Source organism: Fringilla coelebs (genome assembly GCF_963513975.1).
Source record: "Fringilla coelebs genome assembly, chromosome: 12".
Classification (NCBI taxonomy): domain Eukaryota; kingdom Metazoa; phylum Chordata; class Aves; order Passeriformes; family Fringillidae; genus Fringilla; species Fringilla coelebs.
This window is the reverse complement of record NC_140038.1, coordinates 13,223,134-13,247,828: the sequence shown is the minus strand read 5'-3', so window position 1 is coordinate 13,247,828 and position 24,695 is coordinate 13,223,134. Positions and strand designations below refer to the sequence as shown.

Below are 24,695 nucleotides of genomic sequence, written 5' to 3'. Positions count from 1 at the left end.
CTAAGTCAGAAAACAGCCACAATTACCAGTCTCAGGGTAAAAGATTAAGTCTAAAATGACTCAGCATTGTCATGAGACAGTAAAAAAGGCACTCATGTGAGCCACAGAAGCATCACCTTGAGGAGGGAGATTTAGGAACTGCTCTCCAAGGCAAGAGCCCCCAACAGCACTCACACCACACTGCTCCTCACCCATCCACATCATTCCTTGTCCTACAGAGGAGATGCCTGCTGCATGTTCCTGGGAATCCAAAGCCTGCTGGGAATCTCAGCCCTGGCTCCTTCTGCAAGACCCATCAGAAACTGCAGGTGTGGAGCAGCCTCACACCTTCCCCTGCCCTCCTGCTGCACTGTGAGAGGATCTCCAGGCAGATCTGAGCTGCAAAGGTTTCCTTACTCCACAGGGTGGTGGAAATGCAGGGAGAGGACAGTGATTCTCTTTATGGCTTTGATCTGCTCCCATTCTGGCTGATGCTGCTCCCCCTGCAGCCCGTGTGCTGCTCTCTAGGCACTGTGCTGGCAGCTGACAGGGTAACAGTAATATCAGTCTGAACCAAGCAATTTGCAAACCAGCTCCACTGCCATTCAACTATCCACAATTAATTAAATTCAGATAGATATGCAACTCAAAATATTTTATTAAACCTTATGCCAAGGACATTCCTGAAAGTCCACGGGGCTTTATTTAGTGGAGTTTTGAACCTCAGGATTTTGGCATGTTAATCTGAAATGCAGGCCAGGAAAAGGAGTTTCATATTATGTATGAATCAGTAATTATTCTATTTCTTATGTTGTTTTGTGAATAATTTTTAAAGCAAAGCTTCAAAATGTATAAAGTAGCTATTTCTTCACAACACTGCAGGTTGAGTCAAAACATGGCTGTGTCTGACCTGTGATCAGAACCAGGCTATTGATAAAGGCTTTTTGTTTTCCTGCAGCTCAAAACTAAAAGCTCTTTTTTTCCCCTGTCCTCTCAGCACCCTGCTCCCCAAATCTGCAAAGCAATACTCTCTATTATAAAGGAAGGGGAGCTCAGGTTCAGACATAAGGAGCCTGCATTTAGATCAGCCTGTTCTAAATTAGTGGATGTAATTGAACACACACTGTATCACAGAGGTTTCCCCATTGCTGTGAAACAATTAGTGCAACTTCCATCAGTATCATAACCCAATAGTGCCCAAATTGTACAATTTCCTTAGACAGTCCTTCTGAAAATATTCTTATATAGACAGTAATAAAACATCAGATTTTTCAAATAATGTCTGTATTGACACCACTCCCTGTGCAGCTAATGAGGTCAGGATTGTAATTTTTACAAGGAAAGATAGAAATTATACCTAAAATTATCACTGGCACAGAGTTTCTGGTTTTGAATTCCACCATGGTAAGCAAAATGTCCATTGTAATACAAACATACAGAGAAAAGACAAGGCAGAACTGGATTCTTATCTTTCCTAATGTCCTTTGTAATTTGTATTAAATTTATTAATTTTTCTCTTTTTTTCCAGTTGTAATAGTGTAAATGATAAAGGAAAAATCAGATCAAATTGTGCATAAGAGGGTGAGAGGTATGTACCGTAATATATACTTAAAAACTACTTCTTGAGATCACAACCATTGCTTTTGAATAGTAGAAATAACAAGAAAAGCAATCCTGTTATTACTAGTATAGTAATTATGACACTCAGTTTGTGCCAAGTTACGTTGTGATAGTACAGAGAGATGAGTGAATTAATGTGCATACAGATTTCTCTTTATGAACAGATCATTCCAAATCAGCAAGGAACCAGATAAATTCACATACTTACTGTTGCAGGCATTCATCTGACAAGACCTTACAAGCAGTGAAGGAGACAGAGCACTGCACATCGATCCATTTAATGTGACATATTGGCCCTTTGCTGTGAGGTTTTGGCAGGCAAGTTTCCTCCTCTGGATTCCAACACCACAGCTTACTGAGCACTGTGAAAAGAAGGATGCAGTCAAGCTAAACTTGGTGCTCCACACCACACATGCTAATTTTAAACTAGTTTGTTTGGTGGTGGTTTTCTTTTAATATATTTTTTCAATTTTTTAGTTCTGAAAGAGTACACACACTCTACTTCATAGGAATCCTTGTGTTATCTAGTTATTAGACTCTAATATTAGTTATTAAACTCTCTCCACTTTTCCAGGCAATAAGAACATAAGACAGACAGTTTTTCCAGCAAGCAAGTCATGAATTAAAGTAACATGACAGTACTTATGCCCAGCCATGGGGAAAACAGAGCAATGAGATCTGGTACCTGAGAGAAACAACTCAGCAGGTTCTAAACAGTCTCTGGCAAGTCTCTCAACCTTCTCTCTGAGGTTGTGTTGCATGAAACTGTAATTGCAGCTTCTAAATTCAATTTTCTAAATCATTTGAATGGGGAGTAGTAGCAGGCTTGCATTAATCAGGAAAAGAGGAGGATGTATTCCAGAATAATGCAGAGATTTGCTTTTTGGAAGCTGTACCATGAGATTATTGCTAGCAAACCTGTCTGGTAGAAAGCATGCAATGTCCTCCTCCAGTGACTGAAGCATTGTGATCAGCCTGGCTGCAGGCAGGCATGCACAGTTTAGTTCAGGACAGGCTTTGGGACAGCTTCAGCTGCCCTGGCAGCTCCAAGCAGCTCACTTAGCCAGGCAGAAACCTTCAGAGCTTTTGTCACAGTGGAGGGTTTGGTTCACCATTATTGAGGTTTGCTCACCTTGGACCATTCTCCAACGACCAGCTGAGGAGGACAATCAACTTTTGCACATGCTTTACTAGTTGGCAGTTTGGGTTCCTGGCAGGTGTCATCAGGGTGTTTCAGGAAACTTCCATCTGTCAGGAGCTGCTTACAGGACACCCTGCGGGTCTGAATCCCTCCTCCGCAGGTACGTGAGCACTAAGGAGGAGAAGAATCAAATACAGCATTTACACCTGCATGGACATCTGTGCCCCTGAAAAATGACACCTACTTTCAATGAGAGATCAAGCAGCATGGAAAATTCAATTTTAAAATATTTAATACATTGGAGATGAGAACTGGAGTTCAAATGTCAAACATACTGTCTGAAGGCATGGAAGTAGTAGAAATCTTAGAGAAAAACATGCATCTTATGCAAAATCTATGTCATTCACCAGTGGGAAGGGAAGGGAAGGGAAGGGAAGGGAAGGGAAGGGAAGGGAAGGGAAGGGAAGGGAAGGGAAGGGAAGGGAAGGGAAGGGAAGGGAAGGGAAGGGAAGGGAAGGGAAGGGAAGGGAAGGGAAGGGAAGGGAAGGGAAGGCTATTGTGTTCAGAGAGCATAGGGAGAGAGATAATGTATGGAATAACAGGTATCCAGTCTTCTGAAATCCTAACAAGGAGTTCCACCTCATCCTGTGACTACTCATCAGTACAGGAGTTTAAAGCAGTGCTTTTGGGTTAGTTTGTTCTATGATGGAAGTTAAAACACACGCAGGGGGTCAGGAGCTGCCTTCCGTGCTGGAGAGACGAGTCCCTGGCCAGAGGAACCCATCTAGACTCTTCCTGTGACCCAGCCATACCTGTTGCCATTCCTCAGCGTGCCAAGCAGGGGGACAGTCAATCTGGTTACAGGCCTGCAGAGAAGGAGGCTTTGGGTCCTGGCAGTGGTGGGCAGCAGGAGCGGGCGCCCCGGGCTGCTGGCAGGACACGGCGCGGCTCTGGATCCCCACCCCGCAGCTCGCCGAGCAGCGGCTCCAGGGGCCGCTCTGCCACCTGCCCCAAAACACACCAACAGCTCTCCTTCAGCAACCCACCTGGCACTGGGGGGAACAGTCCCATCCAGACAGAGCCCAGCAAAAAGCACGGCTGCAGGCGCAGTTATTGATCGATGGCTAAAACATGCCTTTGGTTTGGCTGGAGCACAAGTGGGAATTGGATTTATAAACCTTGCCGGTAACAAGCAAATGCAGAATTCATTAACAATAAAGTAATAAATGGTCATTTTCAGACAAATTTTACTCCAGTGTTTAGCTTTAGAGTGCTCCTCTTAAAAATAGCCTGTTGGCAACCTGTTGATGTTTACGTTGATAGATGTAAATATGTAAACAGACCTTTCTTATATTTAGAAAACTTCCTTTAAATGCATATATGTTTTCTATAAAACATCCTGTTCCTGTTAACTTGTTCCCTACATTTAGCAAGAGCAGGTTTCTGCAAACGCATAGAAACAAGTTTTAAAGGATCTGGGATGTCAGAGATCAGAAATGGGTAAACAAGTCAGCACACATCAAAATTTTATATACGGCCCTTTCAAGTGATCAAATGACCTAGAGGTTTTCTGGGATTTAGATTGGGTTTGTTCTTTCCCCAGAATCTCCAAATAAATGTAAGAACTACATGGGGCTACTAAAGAAGCATTAAATTGAGGTGCATTTAAATCATCATTTCATATTTTTTTTTAATTCAGTAAAGATAAAAAGTGAATATCCTCAGCTTTTCTTTTGTGAAATATCCTTGAAATTTTCCTTCTACTACTAGGAGAGTTAAGCCTCTTTTTCCAACTCTGGCACATATTCAACATGGAAGAGATTTATTTCAGAAAATGTCCCCTATTTCATCAGTGAGATATGAAGAGTGGAAAAGGAGCGAACAAGACCAAAAAAACACCCCAATCCCAAAACCTTGTTGAAAACGGAAGTAGTGAAATTCCATCCCAAAAGCATGACCACAGTCCTGCAATCTGAACCCTTTCTGAGAAAGCCAATGTTTATTTAAGTCCCATTAACCCTTCCTTTGCCACCACATAATTCCATTATTCCAGGGTACCTCGGGGGGCAGAGCTTCGTGTTGCAGGTCCGAGTCATCGGGGGTGGCCTCTTGGATTTGTCACACAGGGTTTCACTGACACCTTGTTTTGTGTCCACGTGCAGACACATGGCAATGGCTTCCTGTGTGCCTGCATTTGAAAGGAAAACACCCATGAAACGCTGAAGATGAAGGAGATTTCTGTCAAGCTTGCTCTTGAATAATAATCAGTAAAAAAACACCGGATTAGATAGCAGGCTTAAAAGTAACATCTCAAACAAAAAGGAATGCAGAGACAGTTTATATATTTAATACTCAGAAGATATTTGGAAATTATATCTTAACTTTACTTCTGTGATATTTAAAAGTCATCATTTGACATTCTACTGCTCTGAAAACCAATAAAAACCCAGGTTTTTCTGTCAAGCTACTTCCAGAGGCTGCATCCACTGGTCCTGTAATGATCCTAAACCAGCTGCTACCTCCATTGCCAAAATTGAGGTGAAAGTGATTCCTTCTCACTTACCTTGCCTTTAATAAAAAGCTAAAGATCTGCAAAAATTGTTATAAAAATGCAGAAAACTTGCAAAGCTATAGTCAGGAGAAATGTTCTGTGTTTAGTCAGCCATTCTCAGTGGCCAAGAGATGCAATGGTTTTGCTGAAGGCAGCAAATCTGACCCAGCCTAGAGCTTTCCTGACTAGTTACCATTCTTGGCACCTTCTGATCTGCAGCTCTTGCTACCTGGATCTTATTACTAAAGCATGGAAGATTACTAATGCTCAAGTTTCTATGAGCAAAATGAAACGTAATATAAGTTTCCTTTAGAACAAGACAGCTTAGTGAATACACATTCAGTGAACTACTTCTATTTTAAACTTGTGCAATTATCCAATTTTATATATCATATTTTTCAGTAGGAAAGCCTTGCCCAGTTTCAAAGCTCACTCACATGCACATAAATTACAAGATGGTTGTGATGTGCCTGGGGGATTCTGTGTATCTGGGTTGTTCTATACAAGCAATGCTAATGATCCAAATCCTATAGAACAAAAGAGCTGAAATCATAAAACATCTTTATTTTTTCCAGGTAAAAATGGCTCTTGAGGAACCACTTTCACAGAATTTAAATTCCTTTCCTTCTTATTTTTAACTTATCTTCAGTGATTTTGTAAGGACACTGCTGACCACCAGCCATTCTGATTCCAGAGGGCTGGAATACCTGATACAGAAAGTTCCACTCCCCAGCCACTACTTCTCTCCTGTACACAAGCACTGTCATTTTTTCATAAACCAAAGATCTTCCCTCCATCTAGAAACAATTTTGATTCAGTCCAGCGTATTAGCCAGCCCAACTGCTTCAGACACCTCAGCAGGGGTAAACAAGCAGCAATTTTCAGAATAACAAAAATTCCAATTTCTTTCAGGCTCTCTGGTACACCTCAAGATCCCCTCTGGGACTCATTTGCAGTTCAGAAAGCCCTTGTTATATAAATGTTTTGACTACATCTACACAGTGATAAATTTTTACAGAAAAAAAGACCTGACCTGAAATATGATTGACAACCTATTCAGTTCTCTTGTTTCAAAGTATTGATAATTCTATTAACATAGAACACATGCATTGTGGGAAAACTAGTTTACTAGTCAGGCTGAGAATAAATATTTAACAACAAATACCATGAGTGCAATGCAGGCATGGAAATGCCCAAAGATGACAAAGCAATAAACATAATTTTTCTTATGGAAGTAGGGGAATCAAAAGCTTTCTTTGCAGTCAGTCCTCAAGTGCTTGTTTAACAGGAGCTTCCCTTACATAGAAATGCACATTTGAATGTCTACAGCAGAAAAGAAAGCATTTAGAGTTGGGTTCTGAGAGAAACAGATTTGCCTTACCAGGCAAATAATCAAGTCCATGCCAAGCATGATATAATCTTAATTTTAGGTCATAATCTACTCTATGCTACCAAGCTTTAGCTTTGCTGACCTCCCTGTGTTGCTGTGAGAAAACCCTAGTCCAAGGTGATGCTTCTGCTCTGGAACAGGTTGCACCACACAGAATTGTCTTAACGTCTCACACAAAGGAGGGGAATGAAATGAAATTCCCCTCAGACCATCTAAATTGGCAATAATGTCACGGGAACTCTTTATCTTGGTGTTATATAAGCTAAACTGGCCAGGCAAATGAACAAAAGGCATGTCATACCAGGTGATGGGGTCTGTCTACAAATTGGCACCTGGAGCTCATTAAGGGGTTCCTGCCTTGCAGCAGGACCTGTGGAGCTTTAATCACATTAAGAGAAGAAAATGTTGATATGCGGTGTGTTTTTCATTTGACTGGAGTACAGAGCACAAACTGCATTAGCAATTCTTCCCCACAGGAGCCTCAGTGAAAGAAAACTTGCAGCCTGTTTTGATGCCCTAAGTAAAAAATGGATACTAAAGAGTTGTTAAAAACCCACCACGAAGTCCCTTCCTGTTCCTTCATTCTCAATTCAAGAACTCTATTCAATAAATAACTCCACCTAATTGATGTTAAATTTGCTTGAACTTAGCTGTCAAAATGTCTTCACAATTAATCAGATTTCTCACCCCAAAGTATAATTTTCCATTAGCTGGGAACTTCAATGGCTGATAAACTTATTCTATGTCGATTGGAAAATGGAAAAATCTATTATTCAAACAAGCAGAGTTTTATATGTATGACTTTCTTGGCTTATAATATAAACATAGTAGATAATTTAACTAAAACATTATGTATGCAGCAGGGAGCATTAAGTATTTTTACAGTAATCTGATGCACTATTGTAGTAATTACCCTACTATTCAGTGAAATAGAATATTTTCTATTTTAACCCAGCATTGAAACCACATACATTTACATTCTTCTACAATCTTTTCTGTGCGATGAAATATACAGTGCTTGAAGCTGTTTTAAAAGAGCAAAATGCTTGAATTAAGCCCAGAATTTCTCTTCCTGCATTTTTAAAGTACAAAGAAAATGGGGGTGGAAAGCTGCTGTGCAAATGTTAAAAAGGTGGATCTATTCTCTATACCTGGAAGAGGAAGGACATTTATTTACATCAGATAGTCTCAGTTTTGTGGCTTCTTAAAAATATTTACTGTAAACTGAAGATAACTCAGAAGAAATGCCAAATTCTACATATCCTTGAGCCTCTCTCTGCATCTATTTTATACTTCTGTAAGAGAGTAAACAACATCTGCAGCTAATGAAACAAATACACGAGTGACCAGGTATCAAGGTGACTCCAAAACAAGCTGAGAGCAAATTCTCTCATCTTTATAGGTGAGTCTCTGAACAGTCATTGTTTTTCTTAGAACCCTTACATTTGGCTAGAATCCATTAATATTCTAAGAATCTCAGGTTTCTCATAAATAAAATGGTAAACTTTTAGCCCTTATGGTCCAGACAAAAGCCTGAAAACACAACTTGACTGCACTCTGAAGTTACCAAAGCCACAGAGGCTATAGGGGAAATAACAGGATATGCATATGTTATTTATTGCTTAATCTTGTTATTTTTAGGCCAATGTAATGACTTTAGGTGGCCAAATAGCCATTTTTGAAGCATATGGAGTGTAAATAATAATAATAATAATAATTACATTTAACCACCAAAATCTGCCTCTTGCAGCTAATGGTATATTTAAACAAGAAAATCTTCAGAGATTTTTAAAGTGAAAAACATCACTTTAAAATACTGTTGAGTAGTAAATGATTGACAACACTAAAGAAATGCTATAGATTACAACAAAAACATTTATCTTCAGGCATATTCTTTGTTCTCATAATGATTATTAATTCCCTACTGATGATATTATGTAAATTAAACTTCCATCAGGGGCTCTCACACCAGAGCCAAAGTTCTTCAGATTGAAAAGAACACAAAACAAAAACAAAGAAACCCAAAAAACATTCAGGGAAAATGAAGGCAAATTTTGAGATCCCCAAGCACGCAGCTGGCTTATTTTCAGTTTGGGATTTCTTCAGGCACTGAATAAAAAACCAGATCTTTAGATTTCAGACTGGTTACAGAGCTTCCTACGGGTATTAAAGGTGATGTCTGCCTATGACTAACCGGCCTCGACAACTTTTATTTACACTCATGGAAAGACTGATGAAGGAAGCATTAATTATGCTAAGAGGCATAAAACAACTTGGCTGCACTCAAAACCTCAACTTGTTTGGCTCTTCACATGCTGTGTGAGAAGCCACAGAGGTTTGGGGCAGAAGGCACACAAGTGACCCAAGGCTGGGGTGACTGTTGCTCTAGAACTGGAAAGATGATGTTTGATAACGCCTTGAAAATCACTCTCTGTAAGTCTAATACCCAAAAACCCCAATGTTTCCATTTGCATTTTTTCATCTGCTTTGCACAGGGACCAGAGGAGACTGAATTACAAGTCTAGTCTGCGTGAGGATTAAAAAAAAGGTGCAAGTGACAAGCTCTGAAAGAGAGATTCGGACTTTGCTCAAATATTGGCTATAAAAGCTTCCAGAGCCAGCAGAATTTTCCCTCATTCAGAAAGAGTTAAGCACCAAGAAACGGGGGCAGGGAGTTCCGAGGATACAGAAATCCACAGGAATTTGTTTTAATAGCCACAGCTAGATGCATACATACTGGAGAAAAAGTACCTAATATAATTTACATTACATTGGGTTATTCCAAACTCAGACAACATTTATTTCTTATAACGAAAGAGTTCATCTAATTGAAATGAGATTTGAACATAAAACTTAGCAGAAATGGATCAGCTCCTTTGAACTACACAATGGAAAAATAGTAGACAGTGAGATCATTAGCTAGCACATTGCAGTGAGCTGGAAACAGAAGAGATGTCTGGTTCCCTTAAAACTATTTATCGGCAGGTAATTTTTGGTCTGTTTGAAAGCCTTTGCCAAGGCAGCCAGAAGACCAGAGCTGATAGAAAGGAAAAATCACCTAACCAGCACAGCAACATGGGGGCTTCTGAAGCTGCTCATTGATAAAACACCCTGACAACTTCCCACATTTCCCAGGAGCATCACATAAGGAAAATGTCTAGACACAGTACCAGTGATACCACAGAAGTCTTAAAAACACAAACAGATATTGTCTTTCAAACTTCTTCAAGTGAGTCATTTCTACTGAATAGCAAACAAATTGTTAAATTACTATGAACACCTACAGGACAATTCTGGGTCAGAGAACCTCACAAATTCATGAAAGGGTCAGAAGTCAACAATAGAGTTCATGCTTGGCTCCCTCAGGAGCAAAATTTAAGCTGAACACAAGATTCTGCTCATCAGTCATTTTGAAGTTCCTTCCAATGAAACTGCTGTGTTCAGTACAAGCTCCTTAAATTACCATCAGTCTGCACACCAAGTGCAAGTTTTTATGGGGATGCTTTTGCAAGGACAAACTCACCCTTGAAGACGCAGAATGCAATTGCAACACGTGCAATAGCAGGCAAAGACTAGACATTATTTCAGCCTACATATCTGATTATATCCTCAAAAATCAAAAACCTTGGAGTCTTAGAATGCCTCTGGCATTTACATTGGCTAAAAAGCAGTAAAGTGGATTTAAGATGGCAAGAAAATGGTTGTACGTTAGAAAAATCAGTTGAGATACCAGAACTACAAATTTGGAATTAATGAATGGTTTGCTTCTGCTTTACAGCACAATTTCTTTATTCCTAAAAACATTTCTCTTATTAAAATATGAAACAGAGTCACTCAGCCACAATAGCTGTCACTACCATCTCACACTGCTACAAACACACTTGGACTGCAGTCTCTCTTCCCTAGCCATGATGCCACTGCAGGTAGTGCAGGGAATGGGATGCTCCAGCTTTTGTGATCCCAGGTGCTGTTGTTCCTTTTGCTCAATCCCCTCAGTAAGCAGCAGTGTTAAATGACAAAGGAGGCACTATCAGTCACTTACCACGCTGCTGATCCCATTCTGGGGCATCCCTGCCAGCTCCTGCCTTCCAGCTTTGAGCTGGTGCTCCAGCACCAAGGAGGCTGCTGCCTGTGAGCTCTATCTCTCTCCCCACTCCAATTGTTTCTGTTTCCCCTTTTTCTACATTTTTTATTTCTTCTGTGGGTACAACTGTCTTCACTTCCCACTGATGTCAGCAGTCCTGTCATATATAGGTGTGTTCACAATTCCACTGCCTCCACTTAACACTTCATAACTCACTGTGTTCAGTCCCAAAGTACAGTAAGTAGTAGCAACACCAGCAGCCTTGTCTGGTAACATGTACTTAGGACGACAGGGAGATTCGATTACATCCAGGCAGGAATGTGCCTAACTACTTGCAGACAGATGTATGGCACAGGGCTCCAGGCAGTGATACAGAGCACCCAGACCCAAACCAGCTCCTGTTTGATCTCCACACCGGCCAAGGCTCCCTAATTACAGCTCTGTATTCCTACTGTTCTGCAGAAAATGGCAGCTTTTTGGAAGAAAAGGAATAAACATGGGGATTTTTACTCTGAAACCATACACTTTTGGTTCCTAGGAAAAGGTAGATCATCTAAACATTTCCGCCACTGATGCATCAGACATACTGGTGCAACAGAGGGCCTGGCAGCTGACACTCCTGCAGCAGCAAGACTAAAGCAAGTTGCTGTATCGACTTCCTGCACCTTACTTTACCCAAAAAGCAAAGTTTTCCTCCTTTGCTGAAGGAAAGAAAGTAGTTTGAAATACTTTATTGATAACCAAAAATATGTTAAAGCTTGTAACTGCAGGTTTTCCTACAGATCAATATAGTTACTTTAAGGTAACACTAACAGGAGATGCAACAACACCAAACAATGCCAAATTCTTACAACCCAGGATAAATTAAGAAAAAATAAAAGGTACCTCCAAGACACGTGGCTGAACATGGAGTGAACCCAATATATTCCCAGTCATAAGTCACAGTGCCATCTTCAGCATGAGGAAATTCCGGCATGTCGGGCACAGGATCACTGTCACAGGAGGCCTGGTGACAGACTCGCTCTGTGGGTGGCCTCTCATCCTCACATTCCTCCTCAGGCAGCTCCACCTCGGTCTGGGTGAAGGCCAGAAGGATCCGGCACTTCACCTCTCGCACCTGGATGCCGCTGCCGCACGTGGCACTGCACGGAGACCAGGGCTCAGGAATAAACCTGCAGATGATCACAGCACTGTCAGTTATTCCCTGCAACTGTGCCTGTGTGTGCACAGCTAAAACACAGCCAACACACAGAAATGAGTGCTACACACAGAGTAGGAAATATATCATAGTGACGCTTAAACAGAATGCACAATCAGGTGTCTTAAGTCTCACTCTTTACTCTCACACCCCAGACCATTTACCAAAATTCACACAAGAAGATGTAGGAAAAGAGGAGAAAGAATCATGAGGAACAGGGAAAGCTGCATCCTCTGCTGAGGAAAAGAAAAACACTTAAATCTTTTCTCAGTCTTCTTCAGCAGGGAAAAAGGGAGAAACTCCAGGAAGATGCATCTGTACAATATAAAATAGCTCCCCAGATATACAGACTTGGGCATATGCCAAAAGTAGATTTGCAATCTGCTTAAATCTGAGAGGTCCTCACCTTATGCCATACTAATAATCAGCAACCAGAGAAGAGAAGCACCTTTCAAATGGAGCCATATCCAGTGCACCCCACTGCAGGCTGTTCAGATTCAATCTTGCAAGCAGCCTCTCATCTTCAATAGAGGTCTAACCAGTCTACAGTCCATCATTTTTATTAGAAAGCATTTATGCTCCTGATGAACTACAATAAAATCTTGTTTTAAAGGTCATGAATTTGTTATAATATTCTCTGACTTTGAGGGTCACATTAATATCTGACAGTAATTTTTTAAATGGCACTAGAGACAAGGGGTTGGATTTCACTAATAAAGTTATCCTGGATGGCTCTGGGGTATACTTTATAAGAAATCAAATACAGAATTTCCTAGAAGTTTTTTCCCCATGAAAATACTGCAGTTGGTCTTTATTCTGGGTCCAAATGTAGCTGATGATCAAAACACCAGTGGGAGATATAGGAGGATAATTTGACCAGTGTTAAAAATGTATTTGGAAAGAATGATCCAAATTAGGATTCAAAGATTTGGCCCTTATCTTTCCTTACTGCAGGAAAACTGCCCTTACAAACATAGAACAGTTGTGTAAGACAAAATCAGTATTTACACTCTGCATACACAGTAAGCACAGAAAAATGTCAACAGTGTGGTCTGATTCTGTGCACAGTTTATCATCTTGCCAATAATTTCTTGCCAGTATACACAGAGGAAGAATCACATAGAAGAAAGGAGAGCAGATGGCTGGATAACCTGCAAGGATACTCTAAGTCAGTCCTTGGGATAGTCACCAAGGCTGTGATTGGGACAGACCCCAAAAGTGACCTTTCCTGTGGAAAAGACTATTCCCATTTCCAACAGAGGTTAAAAGATTAACTGGTTATTCTTTAAGGAGATGTTAATGAAACAACTTTACAGCTCTGCTACAAAGATAAATATATCTAAGCCCATCAAAATTTCCTTGAGCTGTCTCAGAATTTTTGTTAGAGCTCACAGGTCCTCACCAGACTCCAGGAAAAGGCACCACATTAACCCCAGTTCCTCTTGACACCAAGAACTCCCAGTGCTCATCCCTTCACAAGTCTGAGCACCTTCCAAGCTGGCCAGATTGATGTTTATTGGAAGGATGCTATCAAAACAGTGCATGGCTGTGTCCTGTGAGATCAAACCTGAGCAAATGCCAGGTTAGGAGCAGCCCAAAGCCCAGGGAGCCCATGGCACAGCTGGTGGGCTCAGTGACCAGGTGATATAAACTCCAATGACTATTCTGTGGGAAAAGCTGCAAAGGAAGGCTTCTCCTCCCCCAACAGACAAAATCAGCTTAATCCTGGAACAACAGATCTCAGAGTCTTTTCACAGACAGCCATGCAAACCACCTAGGGTGGCAAAATCACCCTCATCCAATGAAATGCTTAAGCATGAGCCTAACTTGAGCATATTAGCTGTGCTTTGAAGACAACAGGATGACAGTATGTTCAGAGGGAAACTTGTGCTTAAGTGCTTTATTGGATCGAGGCCAGTGTGCAGAGGCTTAACAGAATGATTACTTTCTCCTTCTGTGTAAAAAAAAAAAAAATTAGGTCAATTTATACTTATGTACCTAATTGGAAAAATAAAATTGATGGACTTTTATAGTTGAAAATAGTTGGTCTTCTAACCATACCTAAGTTTATAGTCTGAAAGTAATAACTTCTTTTGGTAAAAGCATGACAGCAGCATGCCAGAAATTAGTGTTAGCTTTGTGTACTGTTAGTTGAGTACATTTAAACATTCCAAAAATAATGTATTTCAAAAACTTTCTTTTGAAATCCTGTATAAATTAAAGGAAATTTTGAACCACAGCAACCATTTCAATCAGCAACAAACTGATTTATAAAGAAACTCAGAAAATTCTAAGCATTTTTTTCCTTGACGTCTAGCAAGCCTATATTAGAATTGAGCTTTTCCTGTTGAATATTACTGTCTGGTATTTTTTTAGTGAAGTGCAAGATAAAAAATGAACACACAAAATACTTTTTATTGTACCTTGGCATTTGTTAAACTAGTCACGTGACTATTTACCTATTGAAATCCTAAACCATAAAACTTCTCCATGGATGATCATGTTCAAGTCACACTAAGTACCTTCAACAGATGCTAGTGGAGACTGCTAGTACAAAAGCAGAGCAGGGAACTGACTGAAGACTGAGAGAGCTGATTTTTATCTGAATTTTGAGTTCAGGCAGATGGGGCTTTTTTAATTTTTCCTTTATCTTGAACATAAAAAAGCAAAGCCTGTGACAGGTCATTAAAGCAAACTCCACCAGGCTCAGATGTGAGGTATTCTGGCATTCACAGCATACACATGGTAATGCTTTGGACACAATACTTCCCTGAAGTAAACTCAGTCTGCCTTCAATGGGCACACACTCAGAGTCACCTCAGGTCAGCATTAAGGAGCATCAAAGTACTTGTACTACAAGGCTTTGTAGATCATCAGCAATTTATAATGGATAGTGGTAACTGGGAATTTTCTGAGACCTTTAGGTTTGTAGATGAGACTCCTCTTTTTATTAAAAAAAAAAAAAAAAAAAAAGAAAATAGAAAAATGCAAATTTGAGCAGGTACAGCTTTTTATAATCAGCTTTTTTACCCAGTCATTCTTCCCAATGCTACATTGAACTAAATTTCTCCTATACCCATCTGAGCAGGTATAAATAATGAAGACACATCCACGCTGCAGTGTTATCAGTCTAGCACTAATGGAAATGTGCATTCACCTGGCACATGCTGTAAAAGCAAGTGTAGGATGACCTGAGAGATGAAGCAGTGACCTAAACTAATGATTATTAAACTGGGACAGAGCAGTCCAACTCAACCAAATCAAATCTGAGCTGAAAACTGAACTCAGTGCAGTCCTCTGCAGCTTACTGAAGAGTTGGAAAACATGGTGTCTCTTAATTTTTAATTTTCCTCATGACCATAGTTCTTGCTTTCAGTTAAGACAGGAAATGTCTAAATAATGAGAAAAAAAAGACAGCTCTAGCATTATTTCCAGTCCAGTCCAGCCCTAATGCACCAAGAGTCCCGGATAAAAGTCTAAAGAAGCATCTACAACGTGGGCTCTTACTGAGCAGAACTTCCATGGTGCTGGCACCTACCCCTCCCTGCAGCACCACCCTTGCCTGCTCTGAACAGAGTCACACTGCTGGTTATATCAGCCTCAAGGGTAACACTTGGACAAAATCACCAGCCCATGTTCAGAGAAGGAGCTGAGAGAAATGGGTAATTCTCCATCACCAAAGGCACAGTGGGGACATGTCTGTGAAAATGACTCCAATGCAGTAAGTGGGAACATTTATGAGAAACACTGCGTTTCACATCACTTTTTAGCTCATATTGCTGAAAAAATTTATCAGCTTTTGAAAGCATTTTAGTTTTTCCCTAAGCAATGACAGAGAAAGGCAGCTGAGGTGTCTATTTCTTTAACTTACAAGCTATAAAAAGGATGCAAGAACTTGCTGGAGCTTCTCTGCGAATCCCACTGTAACTAAGAAGGCTCAAGGGAAGAACATTTAAAATAATGATTGGTATCAACTGTCATCACATTCCACAACTGAAAACTAAAAAGGTCAGACCTACATTTTTCTTGGCCTCACTTTAAGGACAGTCATTTTTTATTTTGCTAATAATAAAAAAAAGAAGCTTTTGAACATTCCCCCTCTATGTAAATTCAGGACACCAGCCGTGGTAGACCACAGCGGCAGAAGTATTTATCTTCCACAAGCTACTTTTGGCATATCCATCACTTGTGGGTTCTAAAACACAGCTGCATTTATTCTCTTATTCATTATCAACTAAAACATCACACAAAAGCATAGAGAGAAAGTTGTCATAAAAGGATGGACTAGAAGTTGAGACTTCATATTGTGGTTTAAATTTGGATGACAAGAGAACAACTAAAATTAAAAGTGATTGCATTTTACCAAGGAAATCATGAGTCTCCTGCTAGGCAGAGGTGGGCTGTGAGTTATCACTGTGCCACGTCTAAATTACAGAAAACAAAGTTAAACAGATCTGAACCAGAGGGAAATCTTGTTATAATTTATCCTGGGAGAAGGAGCAATTTATTGTCACAGTTTCTCTTTAAATCTTAATCCCTGCCCCAAAAATCTGACTCTGTCTAGAAAGGACCAGAGCAGTTTGGGCATGATGTTTAAAGCACTGATGGAGAAATTCTCTGGTTGCAAACCATTATTGTCCACATGACCCACAGACAATCTGCAAAAAGGAATGAAGTCAGGCATCAGCTGCTTCTCATCTCTCCTTACCTGCCAGCTTCCTTAGAGGACTAAAGAGGAAGCAGCAGGCTGCAGAAGACAGTAAAATGAAACTCATGGGGAATCTGGCTCTAGAGCTGGGTGCCAGGAGGGCCCAGAGTGCCCAGAGTGGGGTGCACAGCACCTCGGAGCACCTCAGCACAGAGAGGGTGGGGAGAGCAGCCAGCAAGAGGTGCCTGGAGAAACCACTTGGGTGAAGATGCTTCTGGAAATTGTGAAGGACAGTCTAAGGACAGGATGAGGCTCATGAATGAAAGATGGAAAACATCTAAGTCTCCAGAGTGAGTGGAGAAGAAAAAGGCCACAGTGGAATATATGGGTCACAGCTAGGAAGGAAGAATTACTGCTGTCATTGTCAGAGCAAGGCACAAGGCAGCCCAAAGTTTCCAGCTCAGCTCTGTTACATTCGACATCTCCTCTGAACCAGCAGTGCTGTGTCCCTGCCAGTCCTCCCTGATCTGTCAGACTGATGCTGAAGGATCCTAAAAACCCAGAAAGTGCATTAGCTCATGGTTGCCACAGCAGGACTTGGTAATGCTAGAGATAATTTTCTTTATAGCTTCATGCTGAATCCTCTCTAGCAGTGACCTCATATACCTTCATTCTGCTATCCTGACACTTAAAGGCACATTTGATTGCATCATCCCCCTCTGACAATCACACTTTATTTTTATATCTTTGCTACTACCCTGCCTGAATTCAGGGCCACTGATTTGGAGAGTGAAATAACCACTCACAGTAGGTTGACACTTGACTTGAGAGGCTAGAGCAGTGAAAAGTTTAAACTACAGTCACCATAACTATATAAACACCTGTTTGGCAAGAGGTTTCTTCTGTGAGTCATTGCAGGTGTAAAGATTTTATTACTCATGGTCACACCTGTTGCTGCATGTATGCCAAAAATCAGGAATAGCTTGATGGAAGAAGAAAAATAAGCATAAGGTACACTCTGCTATCAGAGCAATATAAATCCACAGCAACCTCATTAAGCTCATCTAAATTATTTCAAACTGACATTACTAGAAAAAAGTGCAGAATTCAACACAGCACAATAAAATACTGTTCAAAATCTCACTATATACAAAGCTAATACTTTTTAGAAATTTAAATACTTTAATGCCTATATATTGAATATATTATACATATAAATAAATGTGTGTGTGTGTGTATGAAATGTACACAGGGGATACAAGGAATTGTGTGGATGCCCTAACATACAAGGGTCAGGAACAAGTGTAGCTGGATTTAAATTGTGCTTTCATCCCCAGGACTTGCAAGGCTTAACCTCATCAGTTTTTAAGAGGACTCACAAATTCCAGATGTTATTTCACACATATACACATGTAAAATAGCACAACTTACCCCCATAGATGCAGCTAAGCACAGAGATCAGCAGGTTTTTCTCACTTTATGCATTGGTCTCACCCCCCAAGGAAATCCTGGCAACCCTACAAAGTACCTCTCAAGTTTTAATACCACCACTACATTCTTGAGGTAACAGCCATGACCGGGATAAAACTAAAGTTATTTAATTTATTTCTGCTGAAGCATCTCTACATGCATTAATTAGGGCTTAATTAGGCTAAATCAAGATCCCTTTGAATTCCCGAATGATATAGGGGCACTGTAACAATGCAGCTGCGTATCATCCAGAACAGGAGTTCCAGAAGCAAAGTTACTGAGATGTAAAATGAGGAACAGCTCACCACAGGACTCATCTCCCATGGAGGGCCAACTGTCAAAGCAAACTGCATAGCAACAATCATTGCAGAGATCTGCAAAACACACTGGAAATGTTTTTTCACTGTAAAAGGCGATGTACTTACGTTGGCTCTTCTGAGACTGTGATGGTCTCTTCCATTTCATGGGCCTGTTTAAACCATGGCAATTTTGCTTCCACAGGACTTTTTTCTGGTAGAGAACAAAAACTCAAAACATTCAGTAATTTCTCCAAAATCAAAGCAATATGTAGATGTCAGCATTAATCGCCTCAGAATTTCACAGCTGAAATTGCTTATTGATCTAATGTTTTTGTAGATAGACTTTTGTAGATATACAGGATAATAACACAACATTTGCTAGAAAATTTCATCTTGCTGTTTGAGTTCCATTCTTTGTTTTAAATTTGCAGAAATGGAGAAGAAAAAAGGAAAATAGTTCGAGTATAACTTAATGAGCTGCTGAGTCACGCTGAGAATGTTGACACCAGGACAGCACATTTAATTTAAAACAAACAAGAACATCCCAGGTGATACATATGGAGTTTCATTCCCATTTCAAGTATTATTGAACAACTCCTCCTCCCTGTGTTAAGCTCATTAATTCTGGTTTTCCCAGTTTGACCAGACTGTATAGATTTAGCTGGCACGTTAACTTCATGACAGTCTGGCCACATTATCAGCAAAAAATATCAGCAGGGCACTTTTACTAGCACCAATAATTAAAGTGCTTGTTTCTGCCAAAACTAGGGGAAAAAAAAAAAATCCTAGTAAATTCCAGCTTCTGGCATTTCTGAAAAAGGTTACCAGGGGCTTTTAATTCTCTGGACAAAAATGTGAAACAATAACAGACCCAGACGAAATTGCAGTTACCTTTTGGCTTGTAGCAGGGCACTGGCACGATGCACTCCTCCTTGATGTGCAGCTTGAGCTGCGGGTTGCAGCCCCCGACGTGCTGCCCGCGGTGGTCGATGCACAGCACCACGCGGTAGCGCAGCCCCCGGCCGCAGGTCACCGTGCACTGGGGAGACAGCAGAGCGGCTCAGCCTCTGCTCCCACTGCCAGCACTGCTCAGGGGCATGGCACAGGCAGCAGGGAGGCGTTTGGGAAAGGTTTCCCACAGAGACGTAAGAATTTGTCCCCGCGTTGCTGGGTGAATAAGGAAAAAGTTGATGCTGGGGAAAAAAGGTCGGAGTTTTGGGGATGCGAGTGGTTTTTGGGGTTCTGGGAGGCTTGTCTGGTTGGCAGCGGGCTGAAATAGAAGTGGCTGTGCACTGAGAATGCACTCTCTCACAGTGGTGGTTTTCAGTCAAGGCTGGGTCAGGGGAGCTGCATTTTCTACACTCTGGTGTCACTGATGTCATCTGGATGAACTAAGGAATTACAGGAGTGCTGGCCTATCTGACTGTATCAGATATCCACGGCCAGGACAAGCTGGCTTAGGCTATTGTTACTGTAATGAAAGGTAAGAATGCTGGAAAATCACCCTTGAAGACTTGCCAGCCCCTGAGACAGACATGCCTTTAACTATTACAGCCAGTGAAATACTACATTTTTCAAGAACTGAGACATAAATGACCTGACTGCAAAGGGGCCTGACCTCTGTCTCCAACTTCTCCTGCATGCAAAGCAGGAATTCTACAGGCACAAGGAATTCTACACTTGCATTTTGCTCCACACAGACACAATTGTTTTGATTATCAGGCAGAACTGCTTAGAGCAAACTTTTCCCAGTACTATTGATTATCTTTCAGGGCTGTACTTTTCTAATAGTCCTGTGCTAATAAACACATGGTAACACAAGACCAGAGGCTTTCTTTAGAAAACAAGACTGAAGGTCCAAATTACTTCTCTACTTACTTGAGACCACTCCATTGCCACCCATTTTGGACAATCAAACAGATTGCAGGTCTGAATGACTTTGGGCTTTGGGGCATACATGCATTTCCATTCCTCCACTTGCAGTATCTCTCCATGGATGGTCTCCTCTACACACACAAAACTTCTCCTCTGAATACCACCTCCACAGGAAACTGAACATGCAGTCCACGGGTTATGTTCCCACCTGGAAAAAAAACCTCATAAGGCTCTTTCTTTATTTCACTAACCTCTATTAAAAATGAAAAATATTGAGTCCAACCTTACTGTCAATTAAAGCTTATTGGTAGTTTGGTTGCTGGATTCTTACCACACACAAACACATTGACTCTCAGACCTACCTTGTATTATTCAAGGCTTAAATTCATATGCAAAATCAGAAGTAGAACTGCAAATGTAAGTATATTCAAAACATAACTGAAACTTTTACTCTCATACATAAGTTAGAAACTGTGAATATACTGAGTTTGATTACTGGAATGAATTTACTTTCAAATAGTCTAAATCATCAAAATTGAATAATTTTTTGACAATTAATTTGCATGATCACACAGACACTTATTACCATTGTCAGAGACCAAGAAGCCCCTGTATTTAAGATTCTATGAAGTCTGAAGACAAAGACAAATCTGGATGCCCTGAATGAGGGTGTTATTACTTACAGGCTCATTGCTGCTCACATCATTCAGACTACCCTTAAAAATCTGTTCCTGAAGTAATTTTTATGGGATTTCTAATATTTTGGGTCAAGCCAACCATTTCATACCAAGCTGCCTTCATCCATAAGGACTGTGATGAAATTAAATTGTGGCAGGTACCATTTGGCTGGTCATGACTGCAATTCTGCAAGAGTTTCCCACCCTCATTAAAATTCCATTGAATGACCTTATATTCACACTTTCCAGCTTGCTTCAAGCAAAAGGCAGCTGCTCATCCATCTCAGCTGCTTTGGCTAACTCAGCTGATGGCTCCTGCAGCAGGGCAATGCACAAATTAAGGAAAATTTAGGTTTAGAAAAGCCTGTGAATCAGCAGAGCTCTGGGGCACTAGCCTCCAACAGAGAGATGATAAACAATCTGCTGGGAAGAAAAATCTTCAAAATGAACATCTAGACACAATCTTAGACCTAACTACAATAAAGATGGAAAATGTTGCACCATCTGAAGTGAGAAGTTTTTAGGCTACAAACTCAGCTTCATTCACCTCTTAGCATGAATGCACATTTAAGCAATTACCTCTCAAAAAAGCCTAACTTCAATGATATCCCGCTCCTCTCAAATTTAGACATAGCTTCTATTGAAGTATTTGTCTGTAGGTTCCAATGACCTCCACACAGTATCTTCTCACCCTTTACCTTCTATCTCTTCCTTTCTTTCCATCACCCTCCTGAATCAAAGCCAAGCCCTTGGAAATGATGAGTCCTGCAGCACATCTTAAGGTTCATCAATGTCATTAGTTAAACCTTATCTCTATTACTGCAGAGGCTTAGAAAGGATCATTAAAATAATTATATCTGTTCTGAACAATGGACTCAGCAAGGACTATGATATCCCAAAATCAATTAATCAAAAGTAATCAACTTGGCTATCATAAAGGAAGTTATAATATCAGACTCAATGAAGCAAAGGCTGATAAATCAAAGGTAAATTTAGGCAATCTACTTTTTATGATGCAGCAGGCAAATCAAGGACACTTCCTGTTTTAGGCAATTCGTTAAGCTGCCTACAAAAACATATTAATCATGCTTAAGCTCAACAGAAGAATGAATATGAAACACAGAGCAAGCCATGGGACACCAACCATGGAGTATACACTCAAAAGCATTCTGAAAAAAGCTATGTGCTAAGATACTGATGTCAAATCACAATAACAAAATGCATTTGAAGAGCAAGAGTTACACTCTTCTTTGACTTAAAGGAATGGCCAGTGTTAACTAATTTTCTTTTTAAAAATCAGGAACTAAAGAGAAATTAACTATTTAATGAATTAGCAGCTCATGGATTTATATATGTAAGGCTCACTGTGCTGTATGTAATATAAGGCTTGCAAGTGTTTATAGTGTGAAGTTTTATAGTTGTTTTTCTTTATCTCATCAGTTTCAAACACACTCCAGATCCCATACTCCCACAAGAATTTTCAAGATGGAGTGAGGTCCATGGCTACTGGGAAAAAGGGGGGGTCTTGGGCAAGCAGTCAAGGAGATACTTTCCAGAACCCACAGCTGTCAAGGGATCCTCAATAGTCCAACAAGTCTGAAATAAATGGAGGCATTCCAAAAGCTTTAAAAGAAAATTTTCATCCTGGGAAATTTTTCTATTTATTTCAAAAGAATTCTCCATCTGTAAAAATATTTCAGTGGGGCATTTACAACTCTAGCCACAGGAGAACCCTTTCAAGATCTTGTGGTGCGCACCACGACTTTCCCACAACTTCCTCGTGTGAATGGGAAAGCAGTGGTGCTCTCCACAGGACTGCCAGGCAGCCTCCACATGGCCCTGGTGTTTTGGAGGAGGTGAGATGAAGGACTGCTGCTGGAGGTGAAGCAGTCTGCACAGCTTTGCTCCAGTCTGCATCCAGGAATTTGGTTTTCTGCCTGCTTTGCAAGAACAATCCTGGGGCAGCATGCAAGGAACAGGTAAGAGAAGAGAAGAAAGCAGAGCCAGCACAGGGTAATGCATTCCAGCTCCTTGCCAGGCAACAGCACGGACAAATCCTGCTGCACTGAAGCAAGACTTGCATCCACACTGGACCAGAGTCATCTCCTCATGCAGGTAAACAAACTTCCAGCTGCTGTTTTCTTTCAGCAATTCCTGCAAGAATAGGTGTTTCTACATCTTTGTGGTGTTCCCTTATGAGCCCTCCCAGTAAAATACAGCCCATTTCCTCTCTCCTTCCTGCTGGCACCAGCTCTGAGCCCTGCTTGGCTGCCAGCTGTTTTACAGTCCTTCCTCTGAAGCATCACCCAGGAAGACCATGATGCTTTCTGACAGAGCACACCGAGGTGCTGAAATGAGGTGGGACTCTGCCTGTAGTTCTTAGTGTTTGAAATAAGAGATCCTGCCCACAGCTTTATCACAGACATAATCTACCTCACCACAGTGTCATGCAAACGTGCTGAGCACAGTAAAGCACAGAAAGGGAGATTAAATTTCTCTTCCAAGCGGTCTCCTAGCCCTAAGTGGTTCAAAAGATGAAATACTCCTGTAAATACATTAAGCGGAATTCCAGGAGAGATCTGAAGTACAAAGGCATAGGCAGAAGAAATGGAAAGGGAGAGACACAGAATATAATTAGAGGACTCTACAGGATAAAGCTATAGAGGAAAAAAATCCCCATCTATGCATGAAAGCCAAAGTACATCACAGGACAGCAGATCCACAAGGACAAATTGCTACACAAATAAACTATGACATTTATATCGGCTGTAATCAGTAGCTCCACTAAGCTGTGCAAGTCTATGATTTCATTCTTATTACTTCATATCTTTACTTCTTTAGAAAAATACACATTATTCATTACATGACATAATAAAGCAGAGGTTCAACTCACATAAATATGCAACTAACTCATCGACTATAATTCTTTACATTAAAAGCAAATGTGACTCAATACTGTTTAATCCTAACATTCTTTATAAAACATCTAAGGGTTCCTGAGAAGTTTTAAATCCTTGTAATTGATTCAGGTGTTAAAAAGAAAAAGAAGTAACAAACTGTTCTCTGATGCCCTAATTTAAGGAAACAGATATTTCAACAATTTTGTGTCTTGAAAGTGATGTGTCATCTTTGATGTCAATAGTCTGTAGATCTAAAGAGGAGAAGGATCAGTCCTCTCAAGAGAAAAAGAATTTCCAGAACCCTGTACATAGCAAGGTCTGTTTTATAAAATCTCATGCACTGTCAAAAGAAAAACCTTTCAAGACAAGAATTCATACATTTAGTTTAATGATGATGATGTTCTCAGCACTACAGCCAGAGAAGGCTGAGGGGGACAACTGTTTATTTTAAAGACTTCACATTGGTATTTTCAAGAAGAGCATATTAACCTCTGACTGTTCAGCTAATCATCCAGAGCACACTAAAATAAATCACAAGATTCAGAGATGTTTACAGGACTCTAATAAACTTACCCTCCTGTATAAAAAAAAAAAAATCAAAATATGTCCTATTATCTAAGTACTAAAGTAGTATATTTGCAGTGGAATTGTGCTAAAGCTGACACATATGCTATCCTGGTTATACGTACCGGGGAAGTGGCTGGAAGTGATCATACGGCATGATTTCTTTAAATCCATCACTGTCAAAAAAAAATAAATATTGCATCATTATTTCTCATACCCAAGACTGTATATCAAGTACATACTTTTATGTGATCATGCTTGAAGTAAGCAATTCCCAATGTGAAATGCAGGAATCTTAC

The 24,695-nt window shown here is 40.4% G+C and overlaps 1 protein-coding gene across 1 annotated transcript in view; it reads right to left on the bottom strand.

Moving 5' to 3' along the window:
• ADAMTSL3 (ADAMTS like 3) overlaps positions 1 to 24,695 on the bottom strand; it is a gene marked incomplete at both ends in the record, with an annotated part of 165,358 nt that overhangs the window by 27,246 nt on the left and 113,417 nt on the right. Inside the window, 9 exons of the mRNA XM_084213870.1 lie at positions 1,808 to 1,961; positions 2,732 to 2,911; positions 3,553 to 3,745; positions 4,799 to 4,928; positions 11,651 to 11,937; positions 18,507 to 18,591; positions 19,272 to 19,419; positions 20,259 to 20,463; positions 24,522 to 24,572. Of these exons, the coding sequence (XP_084069996.1) occupies positions 1,808 to 1,961; positions 2,732 to 2,911; positions 3,553 to 3,745; positions 4,799 to 4,928; positions 11,651 to 11,937; positions 18,507 to 18,591; positions 19,272 to 19,419; positions 20,259 to 20,463; positions 24,522 to 24,572 (1,433 nt within the window). The remainder of the gene's footprint in view (positions 1 to 1,807; positions 1,962 to 2,731; positions 2,912 to 3,552; positions 3,746 to 4,798; positions 4,929 to 11,650; positions 11,938 to 18,506; positions 18,592 to 19,271; positions 19,420 to 20,258; positions 20,464 to 24,521; positions 24,573 to 24,695) is intronic.